Raw genomic sequence first — 15,167 nt, 5'->3', positions numbered from 1 at the left:
ACAGTCATTTGAGAAAGGGGATCTTTTATTTTCTGTGTCACTTTGGAAGTTTAAACACTGCCAACAAACTGACATCTCACTCCTGTGAGTAATCCACTGCTGAGAGTCAACACAAAGGCAGCATCCTGCATTTTTTACATCTTTTGGGGAGAAGCAGCAGAAGAGATGGGGAGTTTGCTGGAGCATAGGGATGTTCTCAGGTGTCTTTGGAGGTCAGCAGTGACCGTGTTTGCCTTCCTCTGGAGGTCACTTTCAGCTGCCAGCTCATGCAGGTCAGGTGGGTTTCTGGAGGCACATGGACCACTATGTGTCTGATCAAGCAGAGACACAGGGGAGTCCAGGTTTTGTTTCTGGTTCTAATTCAGGATCATAATTGCAGCCAATTCTTACACTCTTGATTGATAATCTGGACAACAGAAGCAACATTACTCCTTGTTTGCCATATCTGTAGATAGAAGAAACCTCTTAATAGACAAGTTGTCACTTCCTACATTTTCATAGACTGGCACAGCTCGTGGTGGCTATTTTAGGCAGTCAAACTGCAAACGTATCGTGTGATTTGGATCTGTTCGAAGGCAGGCTTCAGACCTTTCAGGATTATTACCTGCAGTTTGCTCTGTGCATTTTAGAGAGATGAAGTGTTCCTCCTGCAGGAATGAAGAGCTGCTAAAAAATCCACTGATAGCAAGTTTTGGGCACTGAAGTCACCCTGGGCAGCTCATGCTCTCAACTGGGGGCTGACTGCTGCGGGGGCACAAGTACATGGTGGCAAGGGTCCTCCTCTTCAGCCTTGGGATGTTTATATGGGTGCTCCAGGGAAGAGGACAGGAATATGAGCAGCCCGCCCATGTGTGTCAGGATTGGAAAGGCAGTGTGGGCTACCTCCCATGTGAAGGCCTTTTTTTTTTTTCTCACCTGGATATTTTTATTAAAAGACAGCCAAGCATCAGTTTGCGCCTTGTTACACACTTTTATCTTATGAGCTGATATTCATAGGTACAAGTACTAAGTGAATAATGTAGCACATGAGCACGTGTGAAACCATAAATCATTCACACTGGAGAACAAGGCGGCCTTGTTCTGTTAACTGGTGGATACTGCAGCCTAAGTGTAGCAGGTCCAAGAGAGAAAGCTGGGATTTTCCTTTATAGTGGGCAAGAGAAATATATTGCAAAGCACAGTTTTGTGAGGGGAGTAGGAAACATGTTTTTCAAAAAGTTGAGGTGACTCTAGGGGTTATGTGACTGCAGGGAAAGGCATTCCCCTGGGCATTTGTTTCCCAGCTGTGTATACACACAGCAGCAAGGGAGGCATTCCTGCAGCTCAGCATCTTCAGCAGCTGCGAGTCAGCCTAAACCCTGGTGTGGCTGCTGGGAGAGCCATGCCTTTTCCTCATAGCTTGACTTTTGTGCCTTGGAGGGCTTAGAGTTGCTTTGGCAGAGCAGAGGGTCACAGGGCTGTGCTCCTTTGTGGGTGGTGTGAGCTGGGGAGGACAGCAGAGCTGCTGCAGGAGCGACTGGGCTGAGCAGCTCCCAGGAGAGCCACATTCGGCCCAAGCCGAGTCAGTCACTCATGGGTGGGAGGCATGTGGAAGAAGGCAAATAAAACAGAAGATGGAGTTTATAAAAAAAATTGATTGATCAGAGTTGTAAATTCTTATTTTTATTTCATGTATATATGGGTGTTAATTTCACAGCACAGGGGTAATTTACTGTGTTGATTTATTATGTTTCTGCACTCTGGAACAAACAAATTTTAATTCAAACCATTACATTACTTTGTTTAGTGTTAGCATATTTTGAACAAACCCAGTAAACTTCTCTTCAGTCTTATGTAGATTACTTAAGATATTCTTTAACTAACTCACTATCAGACCAAATTTCACTCTTGTGCACATTGTCATTAATTAATTTACTCTAAAATTAGCCTTGTGTGTCTGGAAAATCTGCTTACACCTTGTTAGCCTTTTGCTGGAACCATTTAAACAGAGGCAGACCCCTGGCACCCCTGAAATAGTATTTGCTGCAGTGGTTAAGGCAAGATGCACTAGTAGGTTCAGAAATAGTGCATGTAGGTTAGCACATCTTTGCAGAGCACCAATACTCTGCCTCTGGAAATTGTCTCTGAACTGTCACATCTGCACCTAGATTTCGAAAGACTCTGGATATTTTTACGCTGAAGTAGTATTAATATTTATATAAACTAATACAGGGTTAGTGAGTGTCAGAATTTAATTGGTATGAATGCCGCTCTTCTCAGTAGGCTGGGCTTTGCTTTTTTTTGCACTCCCAAAGCCAGCTGGCGTAGAATCCTGCTGGGTCTGAAAGCCAGTTTGCTCTGTCCTACTAAAATAGTGCTTCACCCTCCTGTCACACATCCTCATTTTATAGCTGCTTTTCTTTGGCTTGTCCTGAGAAATCCCCACATGTCTTTGCTCTCACAGGCTGAGACAAATCCAGTGGTTTGCTGCTGCGCCACATTCTGATGGCTGCCAGCAGTCCAGATGCTGGGTACTCAGTGCTTCTCTTCAGCCCAGAAATCATTGAATCATGGGATGGCTTGGATTGGAAGGGACATTAAAGACCATCTAGTTCCAACACTCATGCCGTGGGCAGGCACATCTTCCACCAGCCCAGATGCTCAGAAGCCTGTTCAGCCTGGCCATGAACTTTTCCGGGAAGGGAGCAGGGATTATCCTTTTATCACACCTAAATATTATAGCTACTGTTAGAGCAGACCTTGAGGAGGGAATTGCTCTGGGCAGCTCTGGAGGGTTTCTCAGTGGTTGTGCAGGTTTTTTTAGGTTTCTCAGCCTGTTCTTGTGGTCAAGGGACAATCACCTGTACTGGCTTCTCCATCTGCTGCTAAACTCTTAATAAACTTCGTCTGAAATGAGATCTTTCGTATCTTGCAAATGAAGGCCACTAGGGATTTTTTTGTTTTTAGTCTAACATGGCAGTCTTTCTCCAGGGTGTGCTTTAGGTGCTTTAGTGATCAAATTAGAAAATGTATTTTGAATTTTGATGGCATTTCAGCTCAGCTCCCTCCCACTTGGGTGCTCCTTCTGCCCATGGAGCCCTTTTTGGCAGCTCGTGTGTTTGATGAAAATCAGCTCTGCAGATCATATCATAGCATGAATAGCTCAATGCTGTTCAGTGTGTAAGTGTCCTTGCCTTGTCCAAGAGCAAGGGGACAAGGGGAGGGGAAAGACATTGATTGTGGGGTTCTCCAGTCAGTGGTGAATTTGAGGAATTGGTCTCCCTTTCCTTTTGTGCTCTTTAACACTGTTTGTACAAAAGCCGAGTTCACCAACAGTCGCAGAGTCCAGCCTGATATATCCATCACCAATATGTGGCCATAATTAATACAGATTTTTACAACGTAATTCCCCTACCACATTAGCTGGCTTCCATTCTCTGTAATTTATGTTGTATCAACACACACTAAATTATCTACTTTCTTTGCTTTCACTGCTCTATTATTTAAAAGTGTGGCTCTTAATGACTTCTTTGTAATACACTCAGTGTTAAAAATTGAGCTTTGGAGTATTTTAAAAGCTTTAATTTCTGCTTTGGCATGGCTTATTCTTTACTAGACACCATATTTCCAGTGGTTTGAACCCAGGGTTAACATCTGGAAAATCAAAGGACCATGGATGTTGAGTTGTGTGCTTAATCACAGTGGGACCTATAAGTGTGCTAGGCACTGTACAGCATATTAGAAAAAGTTTCTGCATTAAGGAGTTTGTCATAATAGCAATAATAATAGTAATGATTAGGAAGAAAGAGGAGAAGAAAAAAAAAATAGTGGGAAGAATGTAAATCAGGTCCATTTGATTGCCAGGGCAGTTTATTCCCCAGAGTAAATTTTCAATTAGATCCTGAGTTGCAGCAGGGACACAAACTCTTCTTCTGACTTTGAGTGAGTCACCTCACCTCATGGGTTTTTCTTTATTTATTTTTTTGGTTTTGTGTAAGTGGAAGTATTTTCTTGCCCTGCATCATTGTCCTGTAAATTAATTACAGTAGATGGTTGGCAGATCAAATATGCTCTGGAAATGCAAGCTATTGATTTTTCAGGCATCTTGGCATTAATAGACTTGCATTCATAGTCACATATTCATAGGCATTAAAAAAAAAAAAAAAAAAAAAAAAAAAAAAAAAAAAAAAAAAAGAGAGAGAGAGAAGCATCACTTCCAAAATGGTAGGATGAAGAAGAATATAAAACAATTTTAGATTAAGTAAGTATTGTCTAATGGCCAGACCACTAATTCCACTGAAAATGATCAAATTTGGGCTTATCCAGCATGTCTCTTCCCTCCTCCCTTCTTCCCTGGCACTGATTTCCTTCTCAATCTGTATATGTTATCTGTGGATAAAGGATAAAGGTCTGAGCTGTGTCACCTCAGTTGCAGCTACAGTAATGCTGCTATTAATAAAATAATAAATCCAGTTTTATCATTTCTCTTGAACAGACCTGATTTCTGCTAGCAGTGGGTTTTTATTCATGAAACACTGAATATGGTTGAGATTGCTGGATGTTTCTGGTATCAAGTGCCTCTTTTAAAATGGCATTTAAAGGTACAATATTTCTTATAAATGCCATTTCTTTGTAATCAGCAGATTTATACTTGGCTTATAGAAGTCTTAACCTCTCTTTAGATCTCGATGATGACTTCTTTAGACATCTTTCACAGCAAGAAGTTTAAGGAATATTCCTGTTGCCTTGACTGGACAATTGTGTCCTCACTTACTAAGTGCAGCACCAGTTTTTAATTTGAGCTCCCCGTTTGCTTCAATAGAGACTTATATCTGAAGGGCATAAATATGGAAAGGCCAGTGGGACAGAGCTTTTTTTGATGGAAGAAGTTGCTGCCCAATATCCAGACAGCTCCCTTCTTTTCTGTCCCAGCACCAAATCTGGAACAGCAAGGATTTTGCCACTGATCTCATAAATCTACGTTGTTGTGCATTACATTAATCATTTATTATTCTTAAAAACAGCAGCAGTGCATATCTTCTGCCTATTCAGAAGTAACTTTGTCTATCAGCTTAGCTGTGAAACTCATTTTTCTACCTTGTCTGTCAGTTCAGTTTCTGAATTCATAAATTTCCAGGAGTCATGGCTAGGCAGAGCTGTTTAAATCACCTATCTTTTTAATAGGCTGTGCTATTCCTGCACTAATTTTTAATTAGGGCTATTCCATTCGCTTCCAGGTAGCCAGATTCTCTTGTTAGAATTATTATCAATGGCAGAAGCGCAGCTGAGCTTACTGGGTGAAATTTTACCACAAGTACTGAGTAACAGCCCTGTTAAATGTATGCTCAATGCATATGCTATGGATACTTGTCATATCCTGCCATACATTATTATGATAACATCAGCAAATGTCCCTGCATTACACTAATTGCTTGTGGTCCAAGTCTGAGCTCTGGCAGGAGGAATTAATTTGGTGAGTTAGGGATGCTGAGGTGTGGAGCCTGTGAGTGTGGCATTCCTGCAGGGGTCTGGAGTGAGAGCTGCCAGGGAGGAAAATAAAGCTGTGATGTTAGCCCAGAGGAGGTGAAAGCTTGCGACAGGAGTAGTTGAGAGGGTTCTTTTTTCTTTTTATTTCCTATTGCTTTTTAATCAATCAAGTGACTTGTATTTATCTTCTGCTCAACAGTCAAAGCTACTACTACTTGTGTCTGTGATGTTTGATGCTGCAAATCTCAAGCAGACAACATTAAACCAGCTTTTTTCTCTTTTGCGCAGGTGCAGTGAATACAGTCATACTGTAGTCTTAGAACAGGCACTTTTCATGGCTTGAGTAGTGTCTCGTCTTCTGTGAACAAATTCTAAAATCTTAATGGACTGGAAGTTAGAGGCAAGGGATGTAGTTGTGGTTTATTCTTAGGTAACACCCTATCCTTGGTACGAACAGTGATATTTCCTGTTTGGAGAATTAGATTGACCTATGCTACATGTGGGTATTAAAAAAATAACAAAGCTCGGAAATTGAAATAAAAAGAGAAGGCAACTGGGAAGGCAGGTGTGTTTGCATAAGCCATGACGATGTCAGTAATCACCAACTATTAATTCTTCTTTGTCTTCCATCACATAGGAGGTTGTGTCACCCCCAAAGTCCCATGACCTCACAGTTCAGCTAAACTAGTCTGTTCAAAAATTAACGTAACAGTGGATTGTGTTATTTTTCCCCTTTTTTTTTTTTCTGACTCTGTTTCCATCAGAGTTACCCTGTTATAACCAAAGATAATTATTTTCTGTGAAATTACTCTCCCCTCCTTTCCCCTTCCCCTTATGTTAATGAGAGTGTTTTTCGTTTGCTGGGAAGACTGACACAACTTCTTTGAAATTAGTAGTGTTGTTGCCAGTTAAGTGTGTGACCTTATCTGTGTAATTGTACAGATCGTGCTGCCATATGTCTCCATGCACAGAGCTTAATTTAACCGGAGACATACATGTGTAAAAATAAAACAGTATCTGGGGGTTAAATATCAGAAGAGCCCCCTAATCACAGCTTTCACATTATACGCAGCTTTCTGCAGAGCTTGAAGAACTCTGGAGTTAAATCTTTAAAAAACACTCTTTACATGGGACCACGGTCTTGTAACCTTGTTTTTACACTGATCGTCATGTGGATTCTACTATGCCTCTACTTCCTTACTTGTTACTACTGCTTGTTCCTACTTGGTTTTCCCCCCTGTGATAGCTAAGTCCTTCATGCTGTTTGATAATGTAGAATAGGACCATTTTTAATTTTTTACAAGCAGGGAACTGATGCAAAGGAAGCGGCTAACTCATCTGATGCCAGCAGTAAAAATTTAGTCTTAATTTGCCTTCAGAGTCAATGGTCACATGCAATGCAAAGCCTTATGGCATGGGTCCAGCCCATCCTACCCTACTAAACACAAGACAGCCCTCGCCACCAGAGTTTTCTACCATGTGTACAGAACTTACTGGGCATGTTGGAGCCCTGGTAGAATATACTTCCTATCCTGTTTCCAGCTAGCCCACCATTTCCTATCCTGGCCTTTCAGTCCTTCCTTGCCTTCCTTTTCTCTTGCCCAAAAGCAAGCCTGGGTTGCCCACAGGAGGGAAAGAATTACAGTTTGCACAAGTACAGGGAGTCTCAGATGGCTCTGTTGGAACCTGGGTATATAAGGGCCGAGCTGATTTATGTCTTTTGAGTGGATGAAGCTACTACCCCCTTCTCCATCAGCCTAATGCAGGCACAAACCTAAGTGTTCGTGCTGGTGCTGTCATGGAGCAAGGAAGCAAACCCAGAGCACTCAAGTCTCCCATTACCCCTAATAATCACTTTCTGTCTTTCTTGTTACTACATTTGCTTGTACTTCTGTGCAGGAGTGTTTCCTCATTGCTTCCTCTGTATATGAGTCAATGTCATGACATGTTGTGGGTTTGTTGCCTTCTAAGAGAAATTTAATGTTTGTGTCAGATGAGTTCCGTGCAAGGAATCTGTGCTGCAGTGATCTATTTATATGGTAATTAGCAAGTAGCTTTGCAGCTCTTAAAAGGATTTGGTTTGAAAACTAAGTATTATCTCCTGAATTTTAACTTACCAGCAGTTTATGAACAGCAGTGCACGTGAACATTTTTTTTTTAATGTAGCCACAATACCCAAAAGATAAATCTAAGTCTGCTCTGCAAGAGAATATTTTGGCTATAATTAATTTTGCTCCATTCACCATATGCTTATATTTTCTGACCTTCATTTTATTCACAGACTCTATGTAATAAAATGTGCAGTATTAAAAGAAAAGTTGCTTAAAGAAGCACAAGTGTTTGTGGTGCTTCATCTTCAGCTGAATTATGTGGTTTGTGCCACTTGAGAATTTGACCATCTTATCCTTAAGAAATTATTATTAGGGAAAGGTGCTGTCATGGCTCAAAGATGTTGAAGTGGTTTTTTGTTAGCAGAAGAATGAAGTGAGTTTTTTTAAATCTTTGAAGAAATGCTGTAAGCCCACTCAGATCCTTTAGGAGAGGCAAACAGGGATGAAGAATATTCTCTTTGTCCTTATTATTCTGTGTTTGAGGCAGTTCTTGAGACACAACCTGGGAATGCACTGCAAATGGCGCAAAGAATAATTGCTGCTAAATTTAGTTTATCGAGTAGGTGTGAATTAGATTAATTAAAGAGAGAATAAACACACACAAGATTACCTAAAGTAGCTGCATGGATGGAAAAGTGTTAGACTATATTAACAGCTTAGATATGCATGATGCTGAGATATTTTTCATCTGAGTCTGTAATTTCTTAGGGGATTTCTCTCAGGTTTTTCAATTCTTTCTTCTAACACTTAATGTAATCCAAACTGATTAGAGGAATGCTGTGTGTTAAAGGGAAGAAAAATAAGGCAAGCACATGCTTAAGAATTAACTTGAGTAGTCTATTGGGTGAGCTGCAGCTTCAGCTCAGTAAAATGCCTGTGCTCTGCGTTTGTATGTGTGAAAACCTTGGGTTGGATTCACTTGCAGAGGACAGAGTCCTTTAAGAAGGACGCACAGCTCAGCATCAGAGGAGCAAATAGGCAGGATTTGGATACAGTCCTTGTTCGGTCAGCTGCACAGGGGGTCTTCATGCCCCACTCCCAAGCTTAGCCCTAATCTGTCGGTGCATCTCTCTTTCTGCAACCTGATGTTGAGCAGGGAGGATCTCAAGGACTTTTGTTGTATTCAGCCTGCAGGAGGAGGTTTCTTCTCCACCTCCAAAACTTCTGTCTCTGCTTTCTGCTTGAAGTCATTGTACAAAATAGCTGGGATTTTACAAACAACCCGCAAGGCATTAACCTAACCTCTTTACCAAGCTGCCTTATTAACAGCAGAAGTGCAGCACTGAGAATGTAATTAAGGGGAAGGCAGAAATTTCAGAGAAGAAAAGATTCCTGTGTAGAGAGAAGTTATTTTTGCTTATAAGGAAACATGAGGAATGGAGATGAAAACATGAAGAAAAGAATACATGTTTTGTTGAAGGGACTATATAAAGACAGTTGCATGACACAGAAAATATTGCATGTCCAAAACTGTTTCACCCATCTGTGTGTATGGACTTGGCTTTTGTCATAATGAAAGCTCACCCCCACCTCCAATAGTTCCTTTAGGTAAAAAAAGAAACAACCGAGAATCGTATACTCAAGATACCCTTGTTTCTGTACATTGAGTCCTGCAAGAAAAGTAAGAAGGATTGTGGGGTTCAGGTTGAGTTTGGTTTTGTGGTTTTTTTTCTGGTTTGGTTTTTTTTGCACAAGTGTGTGGTTTCTGTGGATTTTCTTTAGCACTTTTATTTCAATTATTTAGTAATTAAAAATAATTCATAGCTAAGAACTCAGTCAGAGAAAGCAAAACCTGTGCTTCCTTTTGGTAAGCCAAAACGGCAACTTTATTTTTTTTTAAATATTTATTTGCAATATTGTGGTGCCTTTGTAGCTGCAGCCGCGAGGCAGCACCCTGCCGTGCTTGGCAGGATAAGTGGAGTAAAAGATGGTTGCTACACCAAAAAAGCTCGCAGCTTAGGGGGAGCCTGAGACAACAGATGGGGAAAAGCAGATGGAGATGCGTCAGAAAAACCAAGGCGGTATTTGATCAGTGCTAAGTTTGTTGCTGGGCAGTCTCGGCGTGCGGAGGAGTGGAGACCAGGATTTTAGGAAAGGGAGCAGTGGGCAGTTTGGACACGTGCTGGCAAGGTGCCACCGTGCCCCTGTGTGCCATGGGCTTCATCCTGGGGCTGCAGCTCCCAGCCTCTTGCAGGGAGGGGCTGCAAGGGGTTGGCTCCAAATAGAGTACAGGATATATATGTGTTCTGCATCTGTATCCATGGAAAGATTTCCCTTCCTCTCTCTGAGATGTGTATATATAGATACAATTTTAAATTATTTTTCTTCCAAAATGTAACACCAGTTGTGAAGGGTTGGTTCTGGTGGGCATCAGTTTTGGCTTTTTTTTCTTTCTTCTTTCTTTTTTGTTTTTGTTATGATTGGGATTTTACCCTTTTTTAATCAAAGGATTTTTCAGCAAAAAGATATCCAAAGTGGGTATTTTTTCTTCTTTTTTGGAATGTGTATAACTTTAGAATGTTTATAAGTCTTTTTCCTTGTTTTCTTTCTCTGTTTTCATGAGAAAAGAAAGACAGTGGCAGTCTTAGAAGAGAAGGGCTTAACTGCCCTTTGAGTGGGACATGAGGGCAGAGTCTCCTGGAAAGGCTCAGGTTTTCAAATAATGATGTCTAGCTGTGCTCCTGAAAGGTGAAATTCCTTTATAGTCTGGAAAAGCTATGTTAAAAGCTATGTTAGGACAGTATGGCTACTGTCCTATCCATAGTAAAAAAAGAAAAGCCTACTGGAGCATCTCCATCCCTTCCTCCTACACTGGAAATCCAGAGGTTTTGGAGTGGGGTTTTATAGAGGCATCTGCTGTTTACAGCCAGGGTAGGATCCAGGAAAGTCTCTGAATACTTGATTTCTCATTGGTAATGATGTACATATAGACAGGTGTACCAGAGTTAAAATCTTGCATTTTCTTCACCTGTCTACCTGTGTGGACAGAGGAACTCAATGTTAAATGACAGAGTCAGACATTTAGAGCAAGATTCTCATCTCTTTTCAAGCATGACTGGATCCTTTGTCAGTTCATCTACTTAAAAGGATCACATCACTGGAGTTCTCAAGTGCCCTTTTTTAAACCTAAAATTTGCACTACCATACCACGGGGAGCTGAAGAATTTCAGTCTGTGTAATTTGTCAAGAAAAATTGAAGAGGTTGTGGCTTCATAGTTTGTGTGTGCCTGCATGGGGACAGGATTTCTGATGAAGGTTTTCTTTCATCTAACAGATAAAAGTCATAACAGAGAGTGAAGTTAGAGAAATTCAGACTAAAAAAAGTCCTAGTTTTCTTGCTCAGGATAGTTGTAGCTGTAAAGGTGCTGTTCCAAGGTTATGGTCCAGACACAGAGGCCAACCAGCAAAATTCCCTGAGCATTATTATCCAGGAGCACAAAACAGATGATCTGATCTGGACTGAAAACCCATTAATGCATAATAAGCACTGTTTAAGCCAAAAATTACCATTACAGTGGAGAGGTTTTATGACACAGCTCTGTTTTGCAGAAAAAGCTAGGAGGAGAGGCCATGTCTCTTCTGGGAATGGATAATATATATTCAAATACAGTGCTGTCCCATATTTTTCTCCTCTGGACCTCTTGAATACTATTATTGCTGTGAAATGTTATAAATAAATCAACAAAAGAAAAACAATTATATATATTATTGATTCTAACAGGATAAAAATAACAAAACATTAACACCAACTTGCCTGTCATAAGAAACATGAATTTCTTGTTCTTTCACAGCTTGAAACATTGAAGACCATATTCCTTTTAAAACACTTTCTCACTGATAGCACTGTGTAATTTGAGCTTTTCAGATTGTTGTTACAAATTTTTGGATTAAAAAGTTTCTTATCTGTTACTAAACATCAATAAGCACATTCAGCGAGGTGTGGGTAGGAGTAACTTGTTCCATTTCTGGGGCATGTAATATTTTATCGTCTTGCAGCCTTCTTGCAATTTGGTATGCTGAGAGAAATTAATTTGACTGTTTACAATATTTAATTTTCAATAATTATTCAAGCATATAGAATGACAGGCATTTACAGTATGTAGTAAACAGATGGATTAGCAATTGTGCATCTAATTAGAAATCACACTTAAAATATAAACGTGCATTTGAATATTCTGTTACCTTTAAAAAGAGAAAAGGTGTAAATAAAACTGTGCCTTAGAAATTATTTAAAGAGTCCATGAATGCCCTTCATAAGTGGGCAAAGTTTGTCAAAAATATTAATTGAATTCCAATTGCAAATTACAGGTACTTCTTTTTTCCTAAGACTGAATAAGACCCTAAATCTTTCCCAGAAACTGTGGAACTGTCAGGATGTGAAAGTACTCTAAATGAGTAACAGTCTGATCTTACTACTTTAGAGTTTATTCTTTCCCCACCTTGAGTTGTGTTTTGATCTTTCATTCGGTCAAAACTGATTTGTAGGTTAGATGGCACAGTGACCCACTGTGAAATCACTAAAAATGCCTGGAAATGATTTTTAGAAGTGACTTTTGAGAATCCATTTTAGATGCCTTTGCAAATAAATTCTTCCCTGATTTTGGTGTGGTCTCCTCTTGTGGCTCCTGGGATGAACGCTTTGATGCTGTGGAATGCACCAGGCTGTCTTCATCAGAGCTGGTGTAGAAGAACCCCAAGTTCATTTTCTCTGTTAATTTAAAAATTAAAACCAAAACAACAACACCCCACACACACACACGCACAAAAACCCCCACCACACCCACTCTTTTGTCTCATGAATACTTTGGAAAAAGTGGACTATATATGTAACACCTTCAAGGAATTTGATCCTGCTCTCAGTAAAGTCAGTGGGATTCTTGCCATTGCTGCAGATGGGTGTGGGATTGAACCCTTAGTGTTTGTCTGAGTGTGAAATGTGAAAATATATTTAGTTGGGTTCATTTGACAGTATTAGAGACAAATTCTCATCTAAGATAATAGTTGGAGCTGATTTCCATGGCCTTTCAACATATTGACCATAAATCATGTCATGAGTATGAAATACCCCTTCCCCCCTATATGTATCTCCTCCATTTAAAGAGATTATAATTTAACATAGGAAAAAACTTCCAAATCTCTGCCACTCAAAAGTTTACTGGATTTAAGTAATTACTTTGCCTTTAGGAAAAAATAAGTAGTTTAAGATAGCTATTTTCCATTTTTTTACTGTATTGTATTACTAATTTTCATGCTATCACTCTATTCACTATTGTAATGCAGTTAACTCTGTGTATTGATTTGTTGGTGAATATGATTTTTTTCCTAGACCTCCCAGCATAGTGTAGAGAGCTCCTCTATTTTTCTCGCTTGTGATATGTTTTGGTTTAGAGATGGAAGCAGAGGTTTTGCAATGTTGTAGGACAGTGAACAAACAGATTCGTAGGCTTTAGGTCAGAGGGGCATTATATTACCTGCTCTACTCCTTCATTGTAGACATGGTAGAAAATCACTTAATTACTCCTACACTGAGGTGTCTAACTGGTGTTTGACTCAAGCCTGTATTCCAGGAAGATACCGATTTAAAGGCTACAAGACCTTTTATTTTTTCCCCCCTGATGCTTATCTCTTGGATTGTTTTAAATGTCTCGTTTATTTTTCATTGAATTTGTCTGCCTCTTCTCTCCACCATTAGATTTCATTGTACTTTTCTCTGCTGGAATTAAAAGTAGTTACTCCCTAGTAATTTCTCCCTGTGCAGGTACTTAAATGCATTAATCCAATTACTAATTAATTAACGACAGTATAGTTTCTAATGCAGAGAGGAAAAGAAGCGCTGATTTAATCGGTGCCATATTGTCACTGACTTACATGTAGAAAAATGCAGGCTGTTCTGCCTCCATAAAGCCTTGTGGTCCAAACGTGACTTCCAGAGTCCTCCCTGCTCAAGTGTGAAACACGCAGAAAAAAACAGGGTCAGGTGCAGAGGCAGGTATCAACATGAGCAGCAGCAGCTGCCAGTGCAGCAAAGAAGGCGTGCCAGGTTATTGTTCACAAGAAGTATTGCTCGTGGCACTGGCTGATAGATGCTTAATTTCTTTTTGTTTTAGAAAGGAAGTGAATGCATATGGCTTAGCCATTTTTCACCCACCATGGCTATCCCCCCCTTCTTCAAGGACAAATTACTCCGCTGTTTTTATGGCTAGAGATGGAAGGCTCTTGGCTTGGGAGAAGTTAGCCCCTTTAATGCTTCCTTTGCAGTCAAAAGATGGAAATTTTGGTGTTGTCTCTAAATATGTAAGGAAGCGTCTTTGGGGTAAGGAACCCAGACAGATGCAAGATGTCTAAACATCACAGTATATATTTAAAGAAAAAAAGAGATGAAGACCCAAGTTCTGATATTTCCAGAATGTACAGCAGATGCTCTTAAAAACTCCAGTTTGTTTCTGCTCTGCTCCCACTGATCACAGATTCATGTGCATTGTGAGTCCAACCAGTGTGGGTTTATCAGCTGCAGATGATAAGCAGTGTTGTGTAGCACAGAAAAGAAGTGATCCAGTGTGAACCGTCACCTTAGCACTGCAATCACATTTGCTTACCAAAGTGGCAGGCACTGGTGTCCATGCTGTTCCTTGGTGCTCTCCCAGCCCCTGGAGGAGATGGTGCTGGCTTCCTTACCCACTGGCAAAACTTTGCTAATGGCACAGAAGTCAGTGTAATAAATCATAGGCACTTGTCTTTTTGGAAAACAAGCTATTGTGGGTGAGGGGTTGGCTTTAGTTGATGAAGGAAAGTCAGGGGAGACTCACAAGTTAGAACTTGGCTCCTCTGAACTCCAGCTACAAGTCAGAATGTTGCACAGTGTTTGGTCTAGCAGGCTGGCAGTTAACTCACTTGTGTATTAACAATTCCTTGTTAACTTGAAATGTGGGGTAATTAAGACCTGGATTCCCTCCTTAGCTCTGCCATAAGGCTTGTACACGATCTGGAAGTGTCTCTTGGAGCAGCTTCCCCTGCACAGAGGTCAGGACTTTACCCCAGCCAGCTGACTTCATGCCAGCGGTGCAGGGCTGGTGCCCACACACAGACAGAAAGCCTGACTCAGCCCCCAAGACGGAATTGCAGCCCCTAAGGGAATGGGAGTATCAGAAGCACAAAAAAGAAAATACTTTTTTGTTGTTTCCATTTGCCTTCTGGTTTAGGGCAGACTGAACAGATTTCAAACTTCATATCCACAAATACAGCTTTTTTCTGGGAATTGTTTTCATTTTGTTTCTTGTAAATGAAAGCTGAGTCTCTTGTAATTACCAAGAGTCTCGAGACTTTGGCTAAAATATGGAGCATCAGGAAACAATGACAAATCCTTGACGGGACCCATAACTGGCAGTGAAGTATGTGGTGACACTTGTGTGCTTGGTCCTTGCAGTGAAATTCTGTGTCTGAAAGCACGACTTTATGACTGTGAGCAGCAGCAGTAATGATCCCCTTCTTCCTCACAGCGCTCTTGTGTGAGTTATTTCATTACTGCCTGTAATGTGCTTTGAGACCTTGGATTGAAGAGCAGGGTGATTATTATGGTAGTTTAATAATACT

The 15,167-nt window shown here is 40.5% G+C and overlaps 1 protein-coding gene across 7 annotated transcripts in view; it reads left to right on the top strand.

The window, feature by feature from the left end:
• The window catches only part of FAT3 (FAT atypical cadherin 3), a 333,029-nt gene that overhangs the window by 120,109 nt on the left and 197,753 nt on the right, over positions 1-15,167 (top strand). Inside the window, exon 4 of one of the 7 annotated variants that reach the window (XM_083854352.1) lies at positions 2,444-2,547. The exons of the other annotated variants lie outside the window; for them this stretch is intronic. Within the exon in view, the coding sequence (XP_083710478.1) occupies positions 2,444-2,448 (5 nt within the window). The 3' untranslated portion in view covers positions 2,449-2,547. Of the gene's footprint in view, positions 1-2,443; positions 2,548-15,167 lie in introns of those variants that run through there. 7 annotated transcript variants of the gene reach the window in all.

This window comes from Zosterops lateralis (assembly GCF_965231275.1).
Source record: "Zosterops lateralis genome assembly, chromosome: 2".
Lineage (NCBI taxonomy): Eukaryota > Metazoa > Chordata > Aves > Passeriformes > Zosteropidae > Zosterops > Zosterops lateralis.
Note: the sequence above shows the minus strand (reverse complement) of the source record. Positions and strands in the feature narration are given on the sequence as shown.